General features: G+C 38.1%; 1 protein-coding gene across 1 annotated transcript in view; it reads right to left on the reverse strand.

Moving 5' to 3' along the window:
- Window positions 1-20,835, reverse strand: part of RASA1 (RAS p21 protein activator 1) — a 59,917-nt gene that overhangs the window by 28,979 nt on the left and 10,103 nt on the right. The window contains exons 2-8 of the mRNA XM_065860331.2: window positions 13,706-13,855; window positions 10,224-10,359; window positions 9,334-9,404; window positions 6,625-6,742; window positions 6,062-6,093; window positions 4,915-4,967; window positions 4,078-4,228 (exon numbers count right to left, since the gene is read on the reverse strand). Coding sequence (XP_065716403.1) covers window positions 4,078-4,228; window positions 4,915-4,967; window positions 6,062-6,093; window positions 6,625-6,742; window positions 9,334-9,404; window positions 10,224-10,359; window positions 13,706-13,855 — 711 coding nt within the window. The remainder of the gene's footprint in view (window positions 1-4,077; window positions 4,229-4,914; window positions 4,968-6,061; window positions 6,094-6,624; window positions 6,743-9,333; window positions 9,405-10,223; window positions 10,360-13,705; window positions 13,856-20,835) is intronic.

Below are 20,835 nucleotides of genomic sequence, written 5' to 3' on the forward strand. Positions count from 1 at the left end.
TCGCAAACTCGATTCAGACGGTCACTTGTGCGTTCCCCTTCCAAAAGCCTAAACAAACCCACCGCTGCGAACACAAAGATACCTGGTATCTCCAGACAAGTACACTGCAGGACGTGGAATCTGCAAGCAATCGGAGTTATCTAACATGTAAGACGTCAAGCGTGAAATCGGACTGACCACAAAACTTATCTAGGGGACAGGAAAATGAATCACAGCCCTTTTCAGTGTCTGGCAGAAACAAAACTCCTGCTTGCACAGAACACATCAAGGACGAGGTAAGTAAGCATGGATTTTGAAAATGTTGTTAAACTTGGTCTGACGTACAGAAATAAAGATGGATCTCAATACTACATTACAGTAACTTTGGTGATTTTAAAATGCTCAGCGTATGGCTTGTTAGGTTCCCCAGATCTCAACTACTTGTATGATTTTAGAAGTATCTCATCACCAGCAGCAGTATCACTTCTTTAATACTTGAAGAGTGAATTCAGAGTTATTCCAACAGCTGACATTTCAAATAACAAAGAATCCAGAAAGCAGAACTAAGCAACATCATTGTTAAATTACAAAGAATTAATGTTAAACCCACATTCTGCAGGATATCACAATACAGATTAATCTGCCAGTTGAAACAAAATTATCTTTGAATTGTCTACTGAATTTTCCAATTGTGCTGCCTCTCAAATTCAAGATAACTTGAAAGCTCATTCTCAACTGCAGGGCCAATGTTTCTTATCCTCTCCTGTGACAGAGAATCACAAAGATGACCCCCTGATTTTACAGGTTTTTTTGAATGAAACTTGTTATGTAGGTTGAATTTTGGAAAGAAGGTAGATAAAGACAGCAGAAATGGCCTGGTGTGCTTTTCCTACCACATGTTCTAAAAATCAGGATTGAAACATTACATAAAAACACTGTGAAACTTGCATATGAAGTTATTCACAGGGCAGCTGAGCACAGAAAGCAGTTCTGGAGGCCACCTAGGCCAAGTCCTGAGCCCAAAGCCAGCTCAACAAGGCCAGGCTGCTCTGTGCCCTTCTTCAATCACATCCTGAGCATCTCCAAGGATGGAGACTTCAAAACTTTTCAGCTAACTTGTTCGGTCACCCTCACAGTACACTCACAACCGCACATCTTCGGATTGAGATCTCACGACACAGTTACAAAAATGGTGACTGTAAGCAGCCTGCCTGCAGTGGAGTTGATTTTCTTCTCAGCAGCCCATGCAATGCTGCGTTTTGTATGTGTGACTGAAACGCCATGTTGATAGCACACCAGTGTTTTGCTGTCACTGAGCCATGCAAGCAGAGCAGGGGTGGGCACGGAGCTGGGACAGCACACAACAGGACGGCTGGCCCGACCCAGCCAAAGGGATATTCCCTTCCACATTGCCCCGCACTCAGAAATAAAAGCCGTAGAAAAGGGGGAGAGGGAGAAGTGGGCATTGAAAGGCCTGACCCCAGCCAGCAGATAAACACCCTGCAGTGCTCGTCCTGAGGGCAGCGGAGAACACAGGAAAAAACAAATGCGATGAAACTCTGTGGGTTGAGATAAAGAGAGCCTAGTAAGTGAAGGAGGGGGCACCCATGATGCAAAAGCAATCACTCACCACCCCTCACAAGCAGACTGATGCCCAGACAATCTGAGCAACATCAGCCTTTGAAGACGAAACATCCCCTCTGTTTTTCACTGCTGAGTGTCTCTCTCTTTGGTCAATCTGTGCCTCTGGGAAACAGAGAAAGCCTCAACACTGTGCAAGCACTGCTCAGCAAGAGCCACAACACTGGTGTGTTATCAACACTGTTTTGGCCACAAACCTGAATCGTGGCATCATACAGGCTGCTGTAAAGAAAATTAACTCCACCCCAGCCAGGCTCAGTACAGACACCAAGAACTGGCTGTGACAATTTTCCATGAAAATGTTGTACAAGGAATAAACAAAAAGATCACAAAAGTTAAATACTTTTAGTAAAGCTTGTGGGAAACTACTCCTTTTTTTTTACATAGTCAAAGTAATTTCCCCGATATGTATGTAATATAGGTGCTATACTTTTGGACTTTGAAGTGGAAAGATAAAAGGCTACAGGTAGGCTGTTCTGCAGCACTGATACACAAGAATGAAATAATGACAGCAGACCTCAATATGATGGACTGCAAACACGGCCTGTCAGGCATACTCATCAACAGAAATTTAAAGCTATTTACATACACAGTGTGGTGGGAGCACAAGCAAAAGCAACAGGCTGGTGGAAAAAATAAGCCTCCCTGTGCAGCACAGACTATGAGATTTCTGAGACATACCCAGGATCTCTTTCCTTATGATCAGAGAATAACTTCTCAAATACCAGCAGTAGGTTATTGTGGTTCTAGTCCCACGTCTGGATTTATAAAAAGTATCAGAGGACAAAAAAAAGTTATTTCATTTTGTGGTTCCTCACTATCCTTCAAGCTTCTTACTTTTGTATGGAAAATCGTGGTCTACAATTTGTTGAGATTACAACTGTAATCAAATCAACAGTCATCATCACAAAAACTGTAAGGCAGTACTTAATATGCCCTCCTACCAAACACAATTCTGTAAAGACGTGGTCTAATAGTAGTATCAGATTTCAAAGGAGATACCTTGAGAGCATTTATGGAAACAGCTTAATATGTGACTGAATGTAAGCCTAGGAATGTACTAGTAATCCACTAAAACGTGCAACAAAAAGTAAGCCTTTTAAAGCTGTGCAGATTCTCTCACACTGAGGAAGATCTCTGCAACTATTAAAAAAATTAAAATACTAAAATATAAAAAAAAACTAAAAGGATTTTGTCATCATCTAGTGCTGCTTAACTGTAAGATCTTGTTTTCCATTCAACACCATAGAAAGAACCTTCTTCAGATAAATGTAATTTACACTCATGCCTCAAGTGAATCCAGCACTGTATTCTAAAGTAATTTCAAGTAATAACTCAATGTATTAACCTTCTGAAAGTATACTATTTAATGCTGCAAAACCATTTGAGACTATTCAGAGCTCCAGTAATTTGCTCGTTAGTTTGACATGACCTCAGCTATGGGCTCCTGGTCTATCATCCTCCTAATACGCCATTTAACTAGAAAATGGGCAATAGAGCATTTACCTTCATGAAAGGCTGAAACTACAGCTAGCCTGGTTTTCAGTGAGCATGTCTGGAGGCCAGACTGATTAATGCAGAAGGTATTCAGGGATATGTATAGGTTCATAAGGTTCCAATTGTTTAGCCTCACACCAGCATCCACTGAACTTCTTAGTTAGGAGACCTGGACATTTCCACAGACACACCAGCTGCTGGATCTCTACCCACTCAGAAGCCAAGCTGGAAGTGAGAGAAATTCTCTATTGGGATGAAGAGTGCCCTGGTTCTAGGTGAGCAAGTCTGGAAAAGCGCCGATTAAGAAGTGGGAGGTGAGTTTTCACTACTGAGAAGTCTCGCATCTACAACTCTAAAACCAAGATTATCAAGGCTGGAGCTGTACTGGTATCTTCTCCCACAAAAGGGGAAACGTATCTCCTGTTATTTCTTATTCTTTCTGTACAAATAACTTTTTTTGGTACCAACAGCAAGCCAAATGCATCCCAAGTTTGCTCACTCTAAATGAAGTGATCTGTACTTCTGAACCAAGTATCACACATACAACACAATTTATTTTTTCCAACAACGAAAGTATATTTTGCTGTTTCTGTAAATACCTGTTATTTCAAAACCCTATTGAATTTCTCAGATAGAATTAACATTTTTGTTTTCCCTTTTCAAACAGACGAGAATACAAACAGTAGCTTCCGCGACAACACAGCGTTCTCTTAGTTACAGATCCACATACGATCCATACCATCCACAATTTATAGTGTGAAGAAACTAGTTCACAGAAAGACAACTCCTTAAAATAAACAAGGTACGCTCAGGCTTCTGCAAGCTTTGAGAATTTGCTCAGTTACAAGTTAGGTAAGAAAACTACAGTCTTATAGCAGTAAATGATTATCAGGAAAAAGTTATATAAATCCTTTACACAAATATAAAATATGCACAATTCCTCTTAGCATTAAAACTCACCTATTGTAGTATCTGCCTCCCATCATAAACTGATTGTTTGATGTTGGACATATTTTAAAACGCTGAATATTTTCACTGGTCCGAAAATAAAGTGAATAATCACCAGGCGTATTATCTGAAGGCCTCACCAGAAAACTGCATACCTGACCAACTGAAAAGATACCATAATATTATTATTTTTCTTAGTGTTATATATGAGTCCTTATCAAATCTATTTCCACATAAATTAGTAAAAATTGCACATTTAAAAATACAAAGTCTATAAGGTAAGTTGCAACAGTGATCTCAAACTAGATGAAATAGTAATAAACTGCCAAAATGAATGCAAAATGGTTCAGCTGTAGCTGGCAACCTAGCCACATTTTTGCCACCTCTTTACAAGAGCATACAAATAAAAAGTTGGGCAATATGTTTTCAAAAACTAACAATTTCTGTTCTAATATTTAGAGTATACTATTTAACAACATGAGTCAGAAATCTTGATGTTTTAAAGAAATATTCGCTCTACGAAAGGGCTAAAAAAAGTTTGTAATCCTTTAGGTATATAAAAGCATGTTCTCTACAGTTTTTTGATGAAGACATAAGTGAAATAATTAAGCACTTATTAATTTTAAAAATTATTTCAACCAAAAATTATGAAAGTAACTGTATTGAGAACATACTCAATACTCATAGCCACAATAGTTTTTTCCAATGTAGTTACAACCACAGGGGCTGGTCAGACTAAGACACTAATGTATGTTCACATATAAAAGGAAGTTTTGCCACAGTTTAATATGAACAGGATCACTTTGTGCCATTTCACTACCTCTGTATTTCGATCAGAAATACAAGTACCTGTCATCAGCAAATTGTAAGCCTCTTGTTTGGAGATCTTCCCATGGAACCATCTTAACAAAGATGAAGAGAAAAATTAGAAAGCAAGACTACCAGTTCTCTTTTTTTGGCTGTGGTGACATCCAAGGCTCTGGCACCTATGAATTGATCTTTATTTAAAAAGACCTAATACATATAGATGAGATAATCATTATGCTGCTCAATGATTCTGTTCTACCAACAGCATGAAATAAACTAAACATTAACAAGTATATAAATAATTTCAATAAAATGCCCAACACTTGGAGCTGAAGTTCAAATTCAGCTGTGTTTAGAGATGAAAATGAGTTGTCTAAACGCTAGATAATCTGATAGGCATAATTTGAAGTCAGACTCAGACAGCAATTTACTGGAATCATGAAATCCAAAGCTCAAACAAGGAGGTTAAATACTGTACAGAGAAACACAAACTGAATTTTGTCAGGAAGTGAGGAGACAAAACCTAGTTTTGTCAGTTTATTGAATACAAACTGCTTTGAGCTCACACTTTGTACCTTCCCAGGGTCCTGTGTCAGAGCACTGTCCTAAAATACTTTAGCAGCCTCTGTTCAGATACTTACGACTACAGAGAACAGTTTGACATGCTACAACCCAATAGCTTAGTCTGTCCTTTAAAGGAAAGCTAAAAATACGGCATTTTAGATATGAGAAAAGAGCCCTAGTTGTAAATTTCAGTACGATCCCCTCCCTCACCTGGCTGGCAATGCTGTGCTTGATGCACCCCAGGACATGGTATCATACTTTTATTTTTCTAATGGTATTTTGCTCTCTCCCCAGCATTTACAGTTGTGCAGAACTGAAAAAACTTTGCCTCTTAGGCAAATATTACTTTCACAAAATACTCCATTGCACATATTTTGGCTGAAAGTGACCCTACAGGGACTCATTGAAGATTTTAACACTGCAAAACCCATCAGCAAAAGGCATACCTATTACAGGACTCTTTCACATTAATTATCCATGCATCTTCAGCAGCTAGTATAGAAAAAAGTCTCGAGATGAAAAAAAATAAATCGCTTTCATTCACCTTCCCCAAAGTTGGGAAATTTCATAGCTGAAGTTTACAAATAGTTATGATTGCTTTTAATAACAAAACAAAAATCCTTACATTTTGCCTTCATGTGGATCTTCTTCTCTTCCCTAATAAGAAAATTAACATATTAAGTGCATGACAACAGTACAGCTCAGTTCAAAAAAAATAAACTTCATAGGTTAAGACCTTCTGTAGAAAAAAACATTAAGAAGTCGGAGACATTTCTAAACTAAAGGGCTTACTGCAGCTCTATGAAAAGAGGTCTCCCTCCTCTTTCACTAAGTGGAAATTCAGCCAAAATATGTTATTTCAGAGAATTGCCTGTGTCATGTTTCAAGTCCTTCTTTAGAGGTGGTAACTTCTTAAAATCTCAGCTTTCTTGATGTTAACTCAACCTAGTAAATTTACAGTACCGTTTGTTTGTACTTCTCTTTGGACAACACATGAATAAGCACTTTTTTGATACTGAATTAGGCTTTAAGGTTTGTTTAGCACTTTAAAGCTAGTAGATCAAATCACTACATTTAGAAAAGCACATAACTGGAAAACGGGCAATTAAATGTCACGAGTTTTGGTTTGTTTCAATATTATTTTACCAGAAAATCTCATTTAAGAAACGTGAGTATAAAATTACTTACCACTTCTTCTACCAGGTCTTCTACAATAAGACCTTGTTCATCTGTTCGTAGGTTTGTAACCCACATCCAGCCATCTTCCAATTCATTATGGACAATAAACATATCTCCTTTAAGGAAACTGAAGAGAATTACAGCAAGATTTAAATCAGAGATAAAATCACAATACAAGGTTTAATGAACACAATGAATTCTTGAGTATAATTTAAGCAAAATACTTGAAAAAAACTGTTTATTAAAAACTACCTTAACTGATACCCCAGGCACACCATGTGTATTTTTCTTCAAAGTTTAAATTGTTACTATATATGAGTATTCATACTTTCAATTTACATTTAGTATCTAATACATATTCCAGTGCTGTCAACTTCAAAGTGTGCTAAGGATGTATAAAACAAAAGTAACACCACAACCATATTAAAAGATAATATTGTTCTTTTATCAAGAAGGATCAAATATTAAACACGGGTAAAATAACAAGAAATACCCTGAAGAGTCTATAAGAAAATAATACTCCTTTCATTGAAAACTAACACTGCATAATCCAAGCCTGTGTAATACCTATTATTTATATTCTCACATTTGAAGACAAGTGTTACAAAGAGCGTACAGAATAGTTATCAGAGAAGCCATGCAATTAGCTACAATAAATGCATAAATGAGAAGCATTAGCATGCCTAAGGGAGTTTCATTTCTGGAAGGTTAGTGTAATTTACTCCTTAAGTGTTATCCCAAACTCAGGTCACAGGAAAACCTTTTACTGTGGTACAGCAAGACTTATCAATCAAGTTTGATGACGCATAAGGGTACAGGAGATAGCAATGTAGTATTAAAGCTCATTAAATACCATTTCAGCCCAAAATTACATCGCAATTTTCTGTGGCATTTCTTTCACTTGAAGTAGGCTAACCAAAAAGGCATTAATTTGAGCATAAAGGAAACAGCAAGAATTTTAAACGAAAAAACAAAGCACTACTGAAAACACAGAATAAATTCAGCTCCTAATGAACATAAATCCTAAAATTGGGCCATCGAAAGCAAGAGCACCCTCCATCAGCTCTATTACAAAGAATAAATTACCGCATGGAACACAGGCTGAAATTAACTCTGTAATATTTCAAACTTTCTAAATTTTAACTGCAGTATCAAAAAATTCAAGTCAAGATTCTCTGAAATTAATAAAGTCTTCGAAAACACATTAATTTCACCCCAAACAAACTGAGAAGCTTGGTCACAGCTATGCCACAAACAGAACTATTTTACCCATGTGGACCTCAAAAAACAAGTAAATAATTTTGCATTTTAACTGTATCCTAAAAGATAGAGAAAAGGTATCATTTTCTACAATTTCTGATATCAAAGTAATAAAATGCTTTTTCCTCTGAAGTGGGCAGGTGCAATACGGCACTTAATGGAATCAATCTATCTTTTTATCCCTACAGGGAGCAGGAAGCTTTACTTGCAATATGCAATTAGTGAGTCCCTTCCCTGTCTTACCACCTTCTTCTCATCTGCTTAGAAAAACATTATGTGAGAGATGAATATCCTTACAGAGTTCCTGAAAGAGGTCAGACATGACTGGACTGTGAGCCTTGGGATAGATTTTCACCTCAATGAGGATATAAAGCTCTCATACACCTTTCTTTATTTCTTACACTAATACTCCTAAGAACAAGCCAATTCCAAATTCAATTAGGGTGATAAATGAACTTATGAAATCAAGTCTCATTAGACAGACTAGAAATTACTACAAATCTTGTTCAAATCCTCCTACTTTTCCATCTGAAAAAAAAAAAAAAGGCAGTATGAATTCCAAGTATGCAGCACATCCTCTCCTGTTGGGTACAAGACTGTTGGTTTTGTTTCCTTTCCACATAGTATGTCATGAAAATGCAAGAAAAGTGGGAACTACAGACAAACCCTAAGAAATTATTGAGTTACCAATGCTAGAACGAGAGTAACAGTTAACAGAAAAATAAGAGAATAGGAGAGACAGGCCCCCAATCCAGTCATTTTTTTTTAATATCTCTAAATTATGGGAGATCACACATTTAAAAGCATTATTTGTTTGATACAGACTCTTTCCAAAAGGAGGAGGGACATGACAGGAAGGGAAAATCATTCTTGCTCATTTTATGGATAGAGAATTTAGAAGAAATAGTCACCAATTTCATAAACATGGGTAAGAATAATAAATACTAGGACAGTAAAGGCAAAGCTTTTCTTAACATTGCACCTTTTTTCTTATTCCTGCATCTTATAATTATGAGTAGTCAATGCTTACATTGTCTTTCTAGTGGTCAGAATCGATTTGGCTTGAACTATTTACCTGGTACTAGTTCTGCAGTCAGTTCAGGAAAAAAGCCTAGCTTATTTATTTCATGCACCCATACAAGGCATTTTTGCACAAAATTCTTCCATACTCAAATTTACACTCTTGGAGAAAAATGTAGGGCTTTATAAAATACAATTCAAAACTATAGCATTATTATAAATGTAATGTAACTTCCCTTACAATTAGCACAAACAAATATACTGAGAATAAAAAGTCTTATTACTATTTCCAACAAAAAAAACAGAGCAGCAGCATCCTATAACATTACCATGTTAAGTCCAGACTGGACAGTATTTGCGTATGAGCACACACTTCAGTAGTTAATATTTATAAATAGTCTTGAACATTTCAAAATTGCTACTATTATCAAAATGTACCTTATTTCATCAGTTTCTGGCACTTTGGTGTAAGGCAGAATTGCTCGAACTCGCCTTCTGTCCTCCACAGGCTACAATTTAAGAGAAAAGAGGAGAGATAACAGTTTTCCCTCTTTCCAGCACAGAATGCTTCCCACTGTTACGCTGTTCTGGTCATAGTCACCTATATCCCCCTTGCCTGATTTAAATTTTCAAAGATCAAAACCACCAAGAGCTAGAAAAGTGAGAGCGCTCATTTTGTTTCACCTTGTAGCATGATACATAATAGATATTTATCACGTTCAAAATAAACTACTAATAAAATAATTTCCATAGAAGGATACTTTTAAAGTTTATCCCACTTAGAGTAGAAATTTCCAGTTTAATCTTCAGAAGCAACTTTATTTAGGTTTTGGGTTTTGTTTATGGGAAGCACTATACCATATTTTGTTTTATTTTTCTTATTTTGTTTTAAGGATAGGTATGTGAAAGAAGCCACAATTTCAGAAATCTTTCAGAAATTTCCAGGATGCACATTTTGGAAACCACTGTTAGACACAGAAAATAGCACAAAATAGTACACAGGCTGCATTACAATGGTTCTCTTTACTAGCCAAGAACTACTCATTTTTACTTGTTTACTTACAATCTTATTACTACATCTGGAGATAAATGCAACACCTGACATCTAGCATTCTCAACATACATTTTCATTAGGCAGCAATATTTTTTTAATCATTACTTTTTATCAGTAAGAATGCATGTTTATGCTCCTTATAGCTCAACATACGCTGAGCCTGCCTAGAACTACAGGAAACTTGCTACAATGCATTTTTCAAAGACAACTATGAATGGTGATTTAAGAAACTAATACTTAAGTAAATTACACTTGATAAAGTTTTACTACTTGCCTCTGGAGGTGCTACAGGAAATAAGAGCTTTTCCCCTTTCAGCAAACAGGACACATGACTGTAATAACCAATTAGGTCCGAGAGTGAAGCAAATCGACGCCCACCAATGTAATAGTCTCCACACATGGCAATAATCCTGTTGATTAAAAAACACAAGCTTAACATAAGAAAAAAATCTTACCTTTTTTTTAAGAAAAAGGAAATTAGGATTATATTTAGTTTTTAAAGCAGTGTCTACATTCAGGAAAATGCAGTATTACAAGTTCTCTATAAACATGTAAATCAATCTTAGCTAATGAATATTTAATCAAAAATTACAGATATATATCATATGAGACACCAGTTTTTTAAGACTCTAAGGGAAGTGCTGATTCACAAAAAAACCCAGTACATCTGTCAAAACTAAACGAAGCTAGACAAAAAAGTAATTGTGAATGTCCCGGAAACTGAAATAATTAATGCACTAATAGACACAACAGCATTATTACTTGTGTCATGCAGGACATACACCTCTTATGATAGGCTTATATAAATTTAACAAACTGCTAAAATATTTTAACAACAAATAACTGTAATTTTTGAAGGTGTTTTTCTGCATTGTATAATCAAATCAGTCAGTTTCCTACACTTAGTTTAGCATGCATAGTAAAAGTTAAGAAATTACTTTGGAATAACCAAAGTATCTCCTTGTACTGAATTTTAAAATTTGCTAACTAATGAGGAAAAAAGCTTACAAAACCATTTCAAATTTAGTATTTCACGTTATTATTTCAAGCTTAACTGAAACTTTTCTTCAGTACACTGAGCTTGCAAATACAAAAAGACTTCTGTAATCACAGAAAAGTCTGAAGGGCAAGATTAAAAGAAAAATATTTTCCCTCAAAATATTTTGTGTCACTGATTCAACAAGAAGGTAACACTCCAATGAAAAAATATTTAGTTTTGACAGATTCAGAAGCTATAAATCAATCTTGTGCTTCATGAGCACATATGTCTGTAAGCAACTTATAAGAGGTACCAAAACAATCAACACAGTTTAAGAAACTTTAAAATGTTGGGATTTCAGCTGCACAGAAACCTATGAAAAGTTTAATGTGAAAAGTAACACTTCTAGGAAACAAGACATGAGGGACACTTTTTAGCGATAGAAGTTTCACCTTTCCTGGGTTGGCTGCAGCTGGCAAAGATCAAGCTTTGGTGGCAGCATCAGTTTTTCCATCAGGCTGGAGAGTTGGGCAGGGAAAAACTTAATGAAATGTAACAAGGGCAAGTGTAGAGTCTTGTGTCTGGGCAGGAACAACCCCAGGTTCCAGTACAAATTGTGGAATGACCTGTTAGAGAGCAGTGTAGGGGAAAGGGACCTGGGGGTCCTGGGGACAGCAGGATGACCATGAGCCAGCACTGGGCCCTTGTGGCCAGGAAGGCCAGTGGTACCTGGGGTGGGTTAGAAGGGGGTGGGTGGTCAGTAGGTCAAGAAAGGTTCTCCTGACCCTCTACTCTGCCCTGGTGAGACCACACCTGGAATATTGTGTCCAGTTGTGGCCCCTCAGTTCCAGAAGGACAGGGAACTGCTGGAGAGAGTCCAGCGCAGCCACCAAGATGCTGAAGGGAGTGGAGCATCAATTGTGTGAGGAAAGGCTGAGGGAGCTGAGTCTCTTTAGTTTGGAGAAGAGGAGACTGAGGGGTGACCTCATTAATGTTTACAGATATATAAAGGGTGAGTGTCAGGAGGATGGAGCCAGGCTCTTCTCAGTGACAATCAATGATAGGACAAGGGGTAATGGGTTCAAATTGGAACACAGGAGGTTCCACTGAAATTGGAGAAGAAACTTCTTCTCAGTGAGGGTGTCAGAGCCTGGAACCCAGGGAGGTTGTGGAGTCTCCTTCTCCGCAGACATTCAAACCCGCCTGGACCCCTTCCTGTGGAACCTCAGCTGGGTGTTCCTGCTCCGGCAGGGATTGCACTGGATGAGCTTTCCAGGTCCCTTCCAACCCCTGACATTCTGGGATTCTGTGATCAGTTCTGTTCTGTGGGACACAGGAGATCATCCCTACCTTTGCTTGAAATTAACGCTGCCATTGCCAAGGTTGGCCACGTTCCTGAGTGTAACTCTTGCCTATCTAATAACAAACTGAAATATGCACTTGCTAAAGAATGGAACTGAAAACATGTGCAGTCTCTGAAGAATAGTATCAACTAACAAATTAATTCCATTTGGATATTTATCTCTGTGTGTTTTACGGATCTGAGAACTAAAGATTCTCTGAGGTTTTAAAATATTGTAAGGAACCTTTCCTTAAGGCAAGCCGAAATCATTAGACTATTTTCTACCTGAGATGCCAGAAACACTTTTATGGGGGGCATGAACCAATAGCGAATTGTGTGATATTGGCTTCAAAAGAAGTTATCCAGAATTATCCAGGACTCTAAAATAGCACTAGAAAGCAAGCACTAGCACAGTGTACTTTTCTGCTACTGCAACACAATAAGCAGCTCCCAAACAAGTCTGGGCACAGCTGAGAAGCTGACATTGATAGCTCAGATGGCAACTCACAGACATGAGATACTATTTGTGTGCTACACTGGCTGCACTTAAGAGAATTATGTGAACGGTGGATCAGGATCTCTGAACCAAACTTCATCACACAGCAGATGCAACCAAAAACTCCCTCCATTTGTAAACCACACACATAGTGACTCATATGTTGATGTTCTGGATAATTCTCACTTTCAGAAGTCGAAGAATTTGCTTTGAATTTGTTTGTTGTTATCAAGACCAGTGACGAAGATTTCTTCTACTGCTAAAGAAACATTGGCTTACGTATTTTGTGAAGATGAACATTACACTGCAGCACTCCACTTGCTGACTAACTTTCAAGCTCTTTTCCGAATACATCATATTTAAAATAAAGAATGGGTCTTCCAATGTACTCAGTTTGGCAACGGTAAAAGAATCCTAGTTACAACTTTGGATAAAGAGCTACTTGTATTTAGAACAACTAATTCTAACACATTCTAAAGCTGTTTCCAGAAAACCCTGGGATTATTAAACACATAATCTCTTTGTTTCTTCTTAGTCTTTTGTCTTCCCTCCCACAAAATTTAGAAAGTAACCAGATGTGCTAGCACTTTAAGTACGTCCTGAGAGCTACAATGGCTACTATGGAACAGATTCAAAACCATCTCCTTGACTGACTAATGAAATCTGAATGTTGCTTCAAGTCTATTCACAACTGCTTTAGACAGGCTTTGCTATCCAGATTTTGTTGGTTTCCTCACATTTTTCTTCGTTAGCCTATAAAGTAACTTTAAAGGAGCATATTTTAAAACAATTAAAAGTGAGTAAAAATCCATACCATGCAACAATAGTCAAAAATATTCAGTTATAATACAATGACTGTTTTCTGTTTGTACTCTATTGTGTTCTAAAATCAAAAATAAACAGACTATAATATTTTAAAATAAAACATTCAATTCTCACCTAAAATGATTGACATTTGTTTTACTAAGGAATGAAAGCACAAATGAACCTGGTCGCCGGTCACTCTCTCGAATAAGGTAACTTCCAGGTTTTCCCGCTTGTCGAAGACGTTCTTCTGCAATTGTTCTGTCAAGTTTTCCATGATACCACCTGAAGAAAGAATGACAGTTGGTGTCCTTAGAATTTAAGATTTTTGTTTATTCTCACAGAACAGACCTGTGAAATTAACAAGAGCTTCCGGTCCAAACGGATACAACTCAAGCCATTTGTTTCAAAGTTACCATGTCTTTACAGGTTCAACCTCCCAGTCTGATTATTTCCAATAAACAATATTTTTTTAAGACAGATTAGTTTTTCAGATGACCTGCTTTTCCCAGTGAACCATCCCAAGGGGTGGAGGCCCTATCAGCTTTTCTCTCTTAATGTGCTTTCTTTAAATAAACAGAAGCAGAGGTGACTCATCAGACCTGGAAGATTGTTGTATTTTAAACCTACACAGGCTTTGGTTCCAGCTGGATTTTCCAAAAGCATAAATTGAGAAGTGAACTGTAAGAACCGGTTTCTCAGCTGACAAACACAGGTATCACTGCAGCAAAGCCTGCTTTGGGGTGACAGGAGTCACCAGACCACCATCCAGCCCCAAAAGAGTCTTTCCTAATCACAACACGTATCCTATCAATTAAAACCAAGTGCAGATGTGTGCCAAATCACAGACCACAAAATACAGCAAAAACAGACTTCAGTCTAAACTAAAGGTTGGACTGTTACCATTTGCTAATTCATGAGCCTTATCTCAGTTTATTTACACAACTTTCGTCAGAAAACTCTACTAAAATGACAACTATTAGGATTTATTTTTTTGCCACTGGGGGGGGGTCTGAAAAACAAACAAACTAATAAACCAAAACACCACCACAAAAAAATGAGCAGCAATGGTGAGAGCAATTCAAATACAAAGCCAAGCTCTGTTCCCATCACTTTCACAACGCCACAGCATTTTATTAGCTCTGCTTTCATTAAGTGACTGTGGTTAACTCAATCTTTAATGTCGACACTCAAGAAAACATCAGCTTCTACCAAGCCGTTGTTTCAGGCAATTTAAATAATTCACCACTTCTGACCATCCGCATTTTAGTTCTAATAGTTCATAGATACCTTGCAAGAGTCACACAAATACCTTTTGGAAGAGACATGTGAACGACCTTTTGAATTAATTTATGCAAGAATACAAAAAAGTACACAGATAAGTATCCTAAAAAAAGCCCAACTGAATAGCTGAGCTGTTGATAAGATCTGATCATGAGCTTTTTTGCCTATTAAACTGAAGGAGAAGTTTTGAGATCTTCTATCAGTACAAAAATCAGGTAAGACCAAACTGATAAACACCATGAGTACCAGCAGAAGCAGTACCAGCGTGTAAAGTTTACCATGGCAAAGCTGTGTCCTTGCTAGTATAGCTCTCCTTTGCTTCTCTCCCTCATCCTGACCAAAATAAGTCAAATCATTTAAAAAAAAAAAAGGGGGGGGGGGAGGGCTGTCTTGGCTGTTCCACATGGAGCACTTGAGTCTGCTGCAGGATGAGTTATGCTAGTGAGATCCAGTCTCATCCCATCCCCGAGCAAGGCAGCTTCATGCACAGAGACCTGCTGCTTAAACACGGTCTGCAAAGAAGTGATTGCAGCACACCTGCCACCAGGGTCCTTTAGGAAATGAAACAAAAATCAAGACTGTCTGTTCTGAAGTACCTAGGATGAAATATTCCACTCGTTAGTGTGCACAGCACAGCTGGAACACAAGTTTGTTCATTCCCAGTAAATGTCACAACAACCCGGCTTATGGATAGACTGACTTTGACAAAGTACGAAACTCCCTGGAGACCCAAGAAACTTTCCTGATCAAGAAATTGTTTGAAACCAACATTCCATGAAGCCTATTTTAAACTAACAATAGGTTCACTAAGCTTTTATTTCTTCTTATTTATCACCCACTTGAGAAAAATAATCTTAACTCTATTGAAAGAAACATTGCCAAACTTAGAGGCATACATTCTAAACGAGGAAGGTGGAAGTGTTAATAAAAAGGTGAATTACTAATTAAAAATATACTAGGAAAACAAAAAAGCAGGATTACTTGCAAGCAAAACATTCAACTTTTCTGTCAGGCACCAGGATTTCGTATAATGCTAGCACTAACTTTGCCACTCAAATTTTAAGACCAGAAGCTGTGAGGAAAGAGGACACCGTCCTTGCTGGTGACAGCAATGCATACACACTGGTATACATGCATATGTATATGTATATCCCATATCCCATATACTGGAGATCACTCGTGCTAAACAGGCTATGTAAATTCTCTCCCATGGAACAATTTTATATCAAGCATAACAGAAGACATTTATTATCGGGTAAAGCAGAGGCAAGGCTAAAAACTATTTCTTGCCCTATTTCAGGAGAGGTTTGTTTTCTGAAATAAAAATTTCTAATTAATGTCTAAGTGCAATCAAATTCAGTGTCACTGAGCATATATTTGAAATATTAACAGCTGATGCAAAATACATTGTATTTTACAACTGACTATGCCATAGTGTAATGCACAAATTACACCACTAGCTACAGAAATAAGCATTTAACACTGAATTTAACTATCAACTGATATGAAAATACAAATGGCAGTAAAGCAGTCAGTATTGAGCAATGACACCAGAAAACAGCTCAATACCCTCAGGAAGCCTCTTTAGATAGCACACGTCTTTGAAAAACAGGATACACACTGAAGTACAAGCTTTTAAGACACCATTAAGAACATGCAAAATGCTTGTCAGGAAATAACTGCGTTTTACCAGTCTCATCACTAGACAGAACAACTTTATTCAAACAATACGCAGCATAAGAGTGTCGATAGATTTCATTTTTAGAAAGACGTGGCCTATATTTCATCCAGCTATCACCTGTTTTCAATAGCACATGAAGATGCACTCTGCAACTCTGCATAACTATCTTCAAGTAGTTTGAGAGTAAATAGTAAAGACTATTTTACAAAATTGGAGTACTTAATCTGATTTAAGGGTATCAAGTGCTCAGTTAAGGAGTGGCATCATCTTGGTCTTAATACTTCTATTAAAAGATTATGGGATTTTTTTTGCTTTGAAATACACATCCATAGGTCATTTTTTTTCTGTGAATATTGGCTGATGTACTGAGCACCAATTCACACTAATGAAAAATGTTAAGATCACTTACACTGTATTATCATCAGTTATAAAGGCACATCCTTCCAGCATTTAGTGCTATCCAAAGAAAGTACAACAGAAAGATGAAACAACAGAAGCTGCCCTACTCCTTGTAATTTCACCAGAGAATAAAGAGTGCACAACACTGAAGGATAAGAGCAGGTACGTTCTGAAATAAAATAAATCCCAAATCCTCTGGGCTTTATCCCTCAATCAGTCATCTCAACAAAGCCCAAGTTCAGTGTTTCTGCAAAAATACACCACAAGAAAATACCTTTCCATCTTAGGAGGCCCTATTTCGAGTTTTATAGGCGAAGATCAACAACTTCAGTATTTTTAACAGGTTCAAGTTTAATGTGCTCGCAAGTAGAAGCAACTTTTAACCAGATCTCAATTTACATCAAATACAGCTTCTGAACAGATGTAAAATGCACTTCTACAGTGCCCTACTAGACTCATTAAAGGAATTAAGGTCTGGATAGGAGGGTACCAAATAAAAAAACTGGCTTTTAAATATAAAGCTGTCCCCATGGCTGAGACTTATCAAATGCATGCACTTAAAACCATAACTCGCTACTACTTACATGCATCTCCTCCATCATCGTCAAAGACAAGATCCCCGGCATTTCTAGTCAGTTACTGCTGCTTGCTTGCCTCGTCCTACCTGGAAGCACTTTTGTATTTCTAATATTAACTTTTTAAATACTGACAATCCACTATTTTCACAGTGCTTTGAGCAAACATAATTAAATGACATTCTGAATCACAGATAGTGCTCTGACAATACAATAGGTACTATGACATGCATTGAAAGAGAAAATCAAAGTAGCCCTGCAACAGATTGTTATGAAGTGATTAAACTGTAAAATGCCTTACCAACTATAGATCACAATTTAATTGGTTGTTTCCATGACTACCCATTTAACTGCTGTAACAAACTTCCAGAACTGTTATCTAAATTGCAACCTTTATTTTGCTCCTAAGAAAATACCAAGAACAGGCTTCCATGTTTCACAAACTGGTCAGAAGCTCTGCAAGAAAATATTCCCATCTGCCAGTTTAAATCAAAAGCAGCATGTTCAGAACTCCAGCCCTATGCATCATAATCTTAATTACAGCAAACAGATAGAATGCAGACACAACATCACAAACAGATTATATATACACAGAAACAATGTACAGCTGCAGAGGAGAATGGTCCAACACTACAGACAGAGCCACAACAGCCACAAGCCAAGTCACAAACCTCATTAAATGAGTTGCACAGGAATTAGAGCTGTTAGAACCATAGAATTATACAATGTCCTCAGTTGGAAGGGTCCCACAAGCATCATTGAGTCCAACTCCTGTCTCTGCACAGGACAACCCCACAGTTCACAACGTGGGTCTGAGGACATTGTCCAGTCTCTTCTCGAACACTGTCAGGCTTGGGGCCGTGACACCTCCCTGGGGAGCCTGTTCAGTGTCCAGCACCCTCTGGGTGAAGAATCTTTTCTGAATGTCCAAATGACCCTCCCCTGGCACATCTTCCTGCCATTACCTGGGGTTCTGTCATTGGTTGCTAAAGAGAGGAGTTCGGTGCCTGCCCCTCCTGCTCATGAAGCTGCAGCTCCATGAGGTCTCCTCTCAGTCTCCTCTTCCCCAGGCTGAACAAACCAAGTGACTTCAGAGGCTCCTCATACGGCTTCCCCTCCAAATCCTTCACGAACTTCATACCCCTGTGTCACCTGCAGCCTGCAAAGGAGAGCTCCTTAATTTTCCTCCACTCCACAGAAGATGCTGGGCACCAGACACCCGATCACACCGGCCTCCTCAGGCCCAGCCAGCACTTTGTGCTGTGAGCAGGAACACAACTACACAGCATCCCTTTAGCAAGCTCATGGTACCGTAACAGGACTTTTGGCCCCCCACGTGGACACACCACAAGGTAGAACACGCAAGCCACGGGCTGTTCACAAAGAGGTAGCAGATGGTGGGCTTACAGGAGAAAGTACTGAAGGGGAGTAGAAGTGTTTTTCAGCAACTTAGTACAAATGTAGATGTTGACAATAGCTGCAGACCTCTCTATTTCCATCCAGAAAAAAGCTATGGCACACAGGAAAACGAGTCATCAAATGCCACAGCCACTTACTCAAAGCCATATCTTGCTGCTTCATGAAACTCCTAAGAAGAATGGAGAACTTCCAGGAGTCACAGAGCTCCTCTCCTATCAATTCAGTCACTGCCTTCATACCTTTCACATATTACAGATTCTTGTTATCACCTCCTCAGACTACATGAACTCTGCTCTCAGAAGCCAGAGACAGCGAACATGATTACCTTGAACTGCGAAAATCAACTTCAAATGGCACACAAATCTCAAGTACAGTTTCATGAAGATAGAGGAAAAAAATTTTAAAAAAACCCCACAGAAACAAAACAAAAACCCCAACCACAAGATATCCTGTATTCTTATTTGTTTCTTCTTATCCTGTTTAGCACCAACCTCTCAATCTTTCCATCTGAAGACTTGATACTCTTAATCACTGTTCAGGTTGCATTTCAGTCTTTCTGGTTTATCTCAGGCTAAAATACATTCTTAGTTTTATCATTTTTATCCAGACTCTGTGTTTTAATACTTTATCCCTCATCTCTGTCAGATTTGTAAGGCTGCATTACTTCATTTATGCACATTTTTTGTAGTGATTAAATTGTTTCACTCAGACTTTACTGAATTCATAGCCCTCTCCTGTTCTGTTAGTTACTATTCAGTACCTACCAATTTTTTACCAAGTCTGCAGTTCTACACATCACAAAGAACTTCCTGCCAGAAAAAGCTCTGCAAAGATATATCAACTGCTACACTGGACGCACCTTAGTGAAACACAGGCAACCAACGTGAAGCCAAGAGTTCTCTGTCAAATATGAATGAAACTGAATGTTACATACTCTTCTAGGAAAGGGAGAAAGGTGTTTTTATCACTTTTGCATCCCTATGCATTTTTCTAAGAGGTGGTATGGTGCATGTAAGCATACCCATGTGAGCCTAATGAAAAATAATTCTGCTTTTCGCATTTGACTGTTCCAAAAGCCCTCAGAAACAGCATGTAGAAAACTGAATTGTGCTGCCTTTCAAGACTAGAGACAAGCTAACAAACCTGGAAAGCCACCACCAGAGGCAACCCTCAGTTCACCAGCTGTGCCAACCTGTTAACCGAGGGATTTGCAGAGAGCTTCAAAAAAGCCACTAAAACACCTTCTGCAGAATTTACATCAACTCTCGGCTACAACAAAACAGATCAACCAAAAACCCCGATACATCTTCAGAAAAAGACACTGCAGAGATGAAAGAGCAACCAGGCATACAGTCAGGGGGAATACATTTAAATAACGGCACCAAGAAACATTTTTAATGTTTCAATTGTTGTAAGCTTTAAGGGACAGAGATGTGACAACAACATGACACTGCACATAGCCGTAAGATTTCTTCCAATCCTACTTGACATATATTTACTGAAAAGAAGAATGATTGCCTATCTCATTTTTGCAAGAGCCACCAGTAAGCTGGTGAAATATTGCTAAACTGACTGAAAAATACTTCTTGTAACAGCTTGCATTTTCTTAGTGAAGGATCAGCTTAGGAAGTGAATTCTGGAACTCATTAAAGTTTATAGCGAGAAGCTTCCAGTTTTTAAATGCTTCCTACTTGTGCCCTCAGGTCAAAAATACGCCTTTTTTATTTGAACTAAGAGTTAACTACTACAGAAACTATGCTAACACAGCTAGACAAACCAGGAGATGCTCTTTGGCAATAACTAAGGATTTCTAAGATGAGGTTCATCTTGTCTGCCACTAACTTCATCAAACACACCAGAGGCTCCTTTGCCTTGCTCCTCCCTCCCCTTACACCTCACCCACTCTA

This window comes from Patagioenas fasciata, chromosome Z (assembly GCF_037038585.1).
Source record: "Patagioenas fasciata isolate bPatFas1 chromosome Z, bPatFas1.hap1, whole genome shotgun sequence".
Taxonomy (NCBI): Eukaryota; Metazoa; Chordata; class Aves; order Columbiformes; family Columbidae; genus Patagioenas; species Patagioenas fasciata.